The following is an 8,384-nucleotide window of genomic DNA, read 5'->3' as shown; positions in this document are numbered from 1 at the left end:
TGCGCGTGCGCAGCGGCGTTGGCTGCCCTTCCGGTACGACCGGCGCGGGGAGACTGCACGGACGCAGGCACGCACTCACGCACACTCGCTCCTACTAGCTCTGCCGCGGAAGCTCCCGCCTATACCAGCGGTGCCGTCCCCCCGGCCGAAATGCTGCGGGCTTGTCAGTTATCGGGTGTGACCGCTGCCGCCCAGGTGAGCGCGGGGGCGCGGGGAGAGAGCGCGTGGTGAGGCTGACTCCGGGCAGCCAGCGGAAGATGGGAGAGGCTTTCGCTCTGGCTAGGCCCCGGGAGAGAGGGCGTGTTTCAGGGCCTTCTTCATCGCGAGAGTCCTGGGCCGACCCGTGAAGCAGTTAACTGGGGAGTTTGCCCAAGAGGGATGACTTGAGGGTTATTGCAGAAGCGGGATGGGTGTGGAAAGAAGGTGGCGGGGAGGCGGGCACAGGACGGTCGGCAGGGCTTCGGGGACCGGTCATCCAATCAGCCCGGCGCTGCCCCAGTCAGGGACCAATGGTGGCCGCTGCCGCTCGGGTTGCCGGTTGGGCTCGTGATAGGTTTCGCGCAGCCAGTGGTTGAAGGTCGAGGGGAGAACTACAGTTCCCAGGAGGAAAAGGCTAGCTTTGGCTTGTTGCATCTTTAATAAGGAGGTGTTTGAACTGTTAAGAGTCCGCATTTTAGGGGTCAAGGCTATAATTATTCCGGAGGGACCTTTTTTTGTAGCTGAGAGCGCCTCTGAGCTATTCTTACTCTAAACAGAAACGGGAGATTGTAGTTTATGGAGTAAAGACTCTCTGAGGAAGGACAGGAGTCATGACCTTGTGCTCATTTCTGAGATTAGCTTGGGGATCTATCGCTCCGGGTGCTGGGACAACTGTGGCATAACATCCAAGAAGCCTAAACACCCAGTGATTTTTTACTGCTGCACGATTATCAAAGTAATTTTCTTTTTTTTTTAAAGTAATTTTCTACAATTGGAAATGCAAAAATAAACCTGTTTCGTTGCTCATAATTTTCAGAATATTGGTATGTTGGAAAAATGTATTGCAAAACAGGTACTGTGACTCAAGTAGTAATTGAACAAAATCCCTAGTCATAGTGAGTGAGAAATCATAACTGTCAAAAAAAATTTTTTTTCCTTCCAAGTTTGCTTGTCTCCCCACTTGTTGCCAGCATAGAAGCAGCCTCTTCTATAGGCAAGTAGGGTCTGTATTAGTTATTGATGCATAACAAATGTCACAAATTTCGCAGCTTAAAATAACACCCATATATTATATTTTCTGGTTATGAATGGTCTGGATTCTTTGCTCAGTGCCACACAAGGTTGCAGTCGAGGTGTTGACGGTGCTGTGGTTCTCATCTGGAGCTCAGAGTCCTCTTCCAAGTTCATTTTGGCAGAATCCAGTCCCTTGCTGCTGAAGGACGGAAGTCCCTGCTTTCTTGCCTGCTCTCACCTAAGTCTTAGAGGCTGCATAAAGTGTCTTGCTCAGAGGCTTTTCAGTGACATGGACGTTTGCTTTCTTGCAGGCTACCAGGAGTTTGTCTCTTTGACTTCAGAAGTCTCTCTCTCCTGTTTCTGATCTGTAGACCAATGATAAAGGGCATTAAGATTAGGCCGGGCCCACCTGGTAAACCTCCCTTTTCATTAACTCAGAGTCAACTGATGAATTACCTGAATTAAACTTGAAAAATCCCTTTTGCCTTGTAACCCTAATCATGGACTTAGTAGGGGACAGAGATTATGGGGGCCATCTTAGAATCCCTCCTAATGTAATACCCAAGTGAGACTAGAAGAATGGAGGAAGTAGAGCTGCCTTTCAGGGCAGAACTGTTGGTTTGTCTTTGAGGAGCCCTCCTTTCATTGCACACTGTTGTTCGGCTGTAAGGTTATATCATGGTTGTCACTGATGGGTCTCCTTTTTTGCCATAAAGCCCAAAATTACTTTTTTCTTATCTTTTTTTTTTTAAAGATTTTTTATTTATTTATTTGACAGAGATCACAATTAGGCAGAGAGGCAGGCAGACAGAGAGAGAGAGAGAGAGAGAGAGAGAGGAGGAAGCAGGCTCCCTGCTGAGCAGAGAGCCCGATATGGGGCTCCATCCCAGGACCCTGGGATCATGACCTGAGCCGAAGGCAGAGGCCTTAACCCACTGAGCCACCCAGGCGCCCCTACTTTTTCCTTATCTTTATTAAGATACTTCTACTAATTGGGATCCCAATTAGGTTAGAAGAAAAGAGATCAAAGCTTAATACTAAAATATGAACCCTTTTCTAGCTTATATCAACATTTTCTTATGGTCTTGAAATTGTGTTCTTGAAAAATTCATTGGTTTATTCTCCTCCTCAGGCATTCTATAGCACTTGATATTGTTACACTTTTTGCTATTTTGGCTTATGTAGTATCTAGGGGCCCGATTTACCCTTCATCTCTCCTCTTTTTCCTTTGTTGAATCTGCTGCTTCTTGAACCTCCAAGTATATCCCCAAGGTCCACTTTTCCCATCTCTCTCCCTTTTTATTTTAATTAAGACTTTTTAAAGAGCAGTTTTAGCTTTGCAGCAAAATTGCGGGAAAGGTACAGAATTATCCCATATACCTCCTGTCTGCACACATGCATAGCTTCCCCCATTACCAACATCCCTCACCAGAGTGTTACATTTATTACAACTGATGGACTTAAATGGGCATATCATAGTCACCCAAAGCCCATAGTTCACAGTGGGGTTCACTTTTGATGTACATTGTCTGGGTTTGGACAAATGTATGATGACATGCTCAAGTCATCATGGTATCCTAATATTTTCATTGCCTTAAAAATCCTCTGTTCTCTGTCACTTTCTTTCCTCACCTCCTGGCAACCACTGATCTTTTTATTATCTCCATAGTTTTGCCTTTCCAAAATTTCATATAGATGGAATCTTACAGTATTTAGCCTTTTTACATTGGCTTTTTTCACTTCGTGTAGTGTGCATTTATTTAACTTCTGTGTCTCCTCATGGTTTGATAGCTTTTTTTTTTTTTTTAATTTGACAGATCACAAGTAGGCAGAGAGGCAGGCAGAGACAGGAGGAGGCAGGCTCCCTGCTGAGCAGAGAGCCTGATGCGGTACTCGATCCCAGGACCCTGAGATCATGACCTGAGCCGAAGGCAGAGGCTTTAACCACTGAGCTACCCAGGCGCCCGGTTTGATAGCTTTTTAAAAAATTTTGTTTTGTTTGTTTGTTTAGCACTGAATAATATTCCATTGTCTGGATGTACCACAGTGTATCCATTCGCCTACCGAAGTATATCTTGGTTGCTTCCAAGTTTTAGCAATTATGAATAAAGCCTGTTCTAAACATTCATGGGCAGGGTTTTGTGTGGACATAAGTTTTGAGTTCTTTTGGGTAAATACCAGGATGCACGATTGCAGTATTATATGTTTACTTTTGTAAGAAACTGCCAAACTGTCTTTCAAAGTGGCTGCTGTTTTGCATTCCCAGCAGTGATGAATGGGAGTTCTTGTTGCACATCCTCATCAGCTTTTCGTGTAGTCAGTGTTAGGGACTTCGGCAGTTCTAACAAATGTGTAGTGATACCTCATTGTTGTCCGGTCTCTTTATATACTATTACTTGGGATTATATCAGTTGTCAGTACTGTATTCCGTAAGCAAATGACTCTCTAGCATCTTTTGAGCTTTGTACTCAAATTTTCTTTTCCTTGTTTGATTTTGTCAACTTTATCTGGAATATTGTTTGTCAAAGTTCTTTCCACTCTCATCAAACTTCATCTTTTTTAATGTTTTCCTGCTTTTACTGTTGCTCTTTTAGAGTCAGTTCTTTATATAGTAGTTAATAAAGTCTTTTTTAAAAGCATACAGATTGGGACGCCTGGGTGGCTCAGTTGGTTAAGCAGCTGCCTTCGGCTCAGGTCATGATCCCAGCGTCCTGGGATCGAGTCCCACATCGGGTTCCTTGCTCTTCAGGGAACCTGCTTCTCCCTCTGCCTCTGCCTGCCATTCTGTCTGCCTGTGCTCGCTCTCTCTCCCCTCTCTCTCTGACAAATAAATAAATAAAATCTTTTAAAAAAAAAAAAAAAGGCATACAGATTGTGTCATACCTTCCTTCATTGGCATCCTGTCACATTGAGAGTAAAATATAAACTCTTTACCACACCCACCAGGCCCTTCATGATCTGCTCTTTGCCTTTTTCATTTTTCTACTCTGGCTCATTCTATTTTGATATCTCTAGCACTTAACTCATTGCATTGTCTATTTTATTATTTTATTTTATTTTATTTTAATCTCACTACTTTTTCTTTTTTTTTTTTTATTTCTTTTGCCCTGAAGTCTTCCCACACATCTTTGCTTAGCTCACTTACTTCATTCTAATATTTTCTCAAATATCACCTTTCCTTCAGAGAGGCCTCCCTTATGTAACATAGACCTTTGACCAGTCTCTTCTTCCTTGCACCACTCTGAACTTACCTTTACCCTACTTTTACTTTGTAGCTCTTACTACTACTGACATAATGTATATTTGTTGTGGGTTTGCCACATTAAAATGTAGGCTCCACAAAGGGACTGTGTCCATTATTTTTTGTTGCTCTATTTCTAGTACTGATCTTAATAACTGACTCCTAATAGATGCTCAGTGAATTTTTGTGATGTGTTTGAATTAAAAAATAAATTATTTTCTGTTAGTTTTTCTTAATCTCCATAAGTGGATGTGATCTTCCCTATAGCCCCATAGGTTTTGTTTTGTTTTCTTTTACTTTTTTTTAGAGAGGGAGGCAGCGAGAGAGGGAGGGGGGCAGAAGGAGAGGGGGAGAGAATCTTAAGCAGGCTCCATGCCCAGCAGGAGCCCAGTGTCACAACCCTGAGATCATGACCCGAGCTGAAATCACGAGCTGGTCACTTATCAGGTACCCCAAGCCCCATAGGATTTAGAATCTCTAATGGTGTATTATGGTTCTCCAGAGTAACAGAACCAATAGGATATGTAATAGATAAAAGGATTTATTGTATGGAATAGGCTTATGCAATTGTGGAAGCTATCAAGTCCAATATCTGCAGTGGAGCTAGGGGGCTTGGTATGCAGAGACCCAGACTAGCCGTGGTTTTAGTTTGAAGGCTGATGGCCTGGAGAGCTGATGTGCAGTTCCAGAATGAAAGTCTGCTGAATTCCCCCTTTTTGGGGAGGCTCATCTTTTTGTTCTAGTCAGGCCTTCAGCTGATTGGGTGAGGCTCACCCACATCATTAAAGCGAATCTGCTTTAGTCACACATTCACTGATTTAAATGTTAATCTCCAGAAACATCCTCCAAGTCGACATAAAATTAATCATCACAAATGGCATCTGCCTAACTCTTTGGACTCATCATCCTTAAATTCCTTACATGTGGATATTCAACAGAAATCTTCTCTTTTCTGTCTTCACACATATATGCAGGGAAAACTAAAGACGTATTAAGTTCCTTGTTTTGCTATATTTAATATCTGCCATTTTCTTGGTGTAACTGAAGGGTACTTTTTCTAAGATACAGAGTGTGTCTATACTGAGAGATAATACTGCCTCAAGGCCAAATTTCCTGGATTTTTTCGTGTAGTATATTTTTAACCTTAATTTATGATTCTTTTTTTTTTAAGGTTTCATTTTTTATTTGAAATAATTTATTTGCGAGTGTGCATGGACGCACACACATGCAGCAGGGGAGGGGCAGAGGGAGAGGGAGAAGCAGATGCCCTACTAAGCATGGAGCCTAATGTGGGGCTTGATCCCAGGACCCTGAGATCATGAACTAAGCCAAAGGCAGATGCTTAACCAACTGAGCCACCAAGGCACCCCTTATTTCATTATTCTTATAAAATATTTTAAGTTAGCTGTAGAAGAGTTAAGTTGACACATACTAATCTGCATTTCATTTTTTTTTTTAAGATTTTATCTATTTGTCAGAGCGAGAGAGCACAAGCAGGAGGAGAGGCAGGCAGAGGGAGAGGGTGAAGCAGGCTCTCTGCTGATGTGGGGCTCGATCCCCGGACTCTGGGATCATGACCCGAGCCGAAGGCAGACGCTTAACGGACTGAGCTACCCAGGCACCCCTTATTTAATTATTCTTATAAAATATTTTAAGTTAGCTGTAGTAAAAGTTAAGTTGTCTCATACTAATCTGCATTTCAAGTGTAGAACTGGTCATTAACTTCTGGGTGTTTTTTGTTTGTGTGGGAGGAATCCTTATGACAAAACTTCACCAGAACACCATCAGTTATAGCAACTGGCAAATTCTAGAGGGGAAGCCTGGAACCTCCAGATGGGGTTCATGTGAGGAGATTATTTATTATATTCTCTTGTTTCTAGGTTGTAATGCTAGAATTTGGTTTCTTTTTGTATGTTTACCTTAGTTTGGAGCTAAGGAATAGATGGTGCAAGAACTTAATGTGGGAATTATCGGTTTTATCTTTTTTGTTTTTATTTTAATTTATTTTTTAAGATTTTATTTATTTGAGAGAGAGCAAGAGCAGAAGCAGAGGGAGGGGCAGAGGCATAGGGAGAGGGACAGGCAGACTTCCTGCCCAGTAGGGAGCCTGACATGGGGCTCCATCCCAGGACCCCAGGATCATGACCTGAGCCGAAGGCAGATGCTTACCTGATTGAGCCACTCAAGCACTCCTCTTTTTTGTTCTTAAAAATCATGTTTCTATAGGTTAGATACAGTAGTGCTAGCCTTGTAATATATGTCAAGGCAGATTGCTTTGAAACAGTTTAGTTTTTTCTACATGATAGGTTATTTTTTTTTTTTTCCAAAGATTTTATTTATTTGACAGAGACACAGCAAGAGAGGAAGCACAAGCAGGGGGAGTGGGAGAGGGAGAAGCAAGCCTCCTGTGGATCAAGAAGCCCGATGGGGGGCTCAGTCCCAGGACCCTGGGATCTTGACCTGAGCTGAAGACAGATGCTTAACGACTGAGCCACCCAGGTGCCCCTACGTGATAGGTTATTATTAATAAAAAGGAATTCCAGAACTAAGAAGTGTATTAAAGTAGGCAACTTCATTTATATAAATAAAGAGATTAGCTTGGTGCTTAGCTCTTAGAGGCTCACTTAGATTTGGCAATGGTTTCTTAGCTAGGACTCCAAAAGGAAAAAAAGATAAATTGGGTTTCATCAAAATTAAAAATTTTTGTTCATCAGAGGACACTGAAGTGAGTGAATAGAATGGGAGAAAATATTTTCAAACCATATATCTGATAAGGATCTAGTATCCAGAATAGGTAAAGAACTCCTATAGCTCAATAACAAAAAAGACGACCCTAATAAAACATGGGCAAAGGACTTGAATAGACTTTTATCCAAAGAAGATATATAAATGATCAAAAAGCACATGAAAAGATAATAAACATCCTATTGACATTAGGGAAGTGCAAATCAGAACCACAATGATACAGCCACTTCATACTCACTGCGAAGCCTATAATAAAAACCAAAAATGACTGGTGTTAGTGAGGATGTGGAGAAAATGGAACCCTCATACATTGCTGGTGGGAATGTAAAATGATGCAGAGTTAAACATAGAATTACCAAATGACCTTGCAGTTCTACCCCGCCCCCCCAAAACTGAAAATAGGTGTTGAAATAGAAACTTGCAGAGAAATACAGCATTATTTATAGTAGCCAAAAGATGGAGACAACCCACATGTCCATCAGCTAATAATGTCTGGATAAACAAAATATGGTGTATCCATAGATGAAATATTCCAGTCAGCCCTCAAAGGAAAATACATGATACATATATGGTACATGCTACAACCTGGGTGAATCTTGAAAACATTGTACCAAGTGAAAGCCCAAGTCAGGCTCAACAGAACACACATATTGTATGATTCCATTTGTACCAAATATGCATAGAGCCAGGAAGTAGATAGTGTTTGCAGGTGCTGAGGAGAGGAGTCAATGGACAGACTGCCTAGTTGGTGGTACAGGAATTTCCTTTTGGAGTGATGCAAATGTTCTAGAACTAAATAGTGGCGATGGTTGTTGTACAGCACTGTGGATGTACTAATGTCACTGAATTGTATACTTTAAAATGGTGAATTTGTGTTGTCTTCATGACTGTCCATTAAGTGTCTGCCTTCATCCTAGGTCATGATCCTGGCGTCCTAGGATGGAGCCCTACATGGAGCCCCACATCAGGCTCCCTGCTAAGTGGGGATCCTGCTTTTCCCTCTCCCTCTGCCTGCCACTCCCCCTGCGTATTTTCTCTCTCTCTGTCAAATAATAAAATCTTAAAAAATATGTATATAAAATGGTGATTTTTATAAGTGAATTTTACTACAGATGGGGGAAAAATTTTTTTGACACCAGGTATTTGCAGATGGCCTGAAGTACAGAGACAAAGTTATTATATTACA

At 41.9% G+C, this 8,384-nt stretch overlaps 1 protein-coding gene across 3 annotated transcripts in view; it reads left to right on the top strand.

Annotated features, from left to right (window-relative positions):
* Window positions 1-8,384, top strand: part of LOC111147945 (inner membrane mitochondrial protein) — a 42,518-nt gene continuing 34,134 nt past the window's right edge. For all 3 annotated transcript variants that reach the window (XM_022504204.1, XM_022504203.1, XM_022504202.1), the window contains exon 1: window positions 1-195. In XM_022504204.1, the coding sequence (XP_022359912.1) occupies window positions 151-195 (45 nt within the window). In that variant the 5' untranslated portion in view covers window positions 1-150. The remainder of the gene's footprint in view (window positions 196-8,384) is intronic.

Source organism: Enhydra lutris, unplaced genomic scaffold (assembly GCF_002288905.1).
Source record: "Enhydra lutris kenyoni isolate GAN:26980312 unplaced genomic scaffold, ASM228890v2 scaffoldscaffold18, whole genome shotgun sequence".
Lineage (NCBI taxonomy): Eukaryota > Metazoa > Chordata > Mammalia > Carnivora > Mustelidae > Enhydra > Enhydra lutris.
This window is presented reverse-complemented; position numbering and strand designations above follow the sequence as displayed.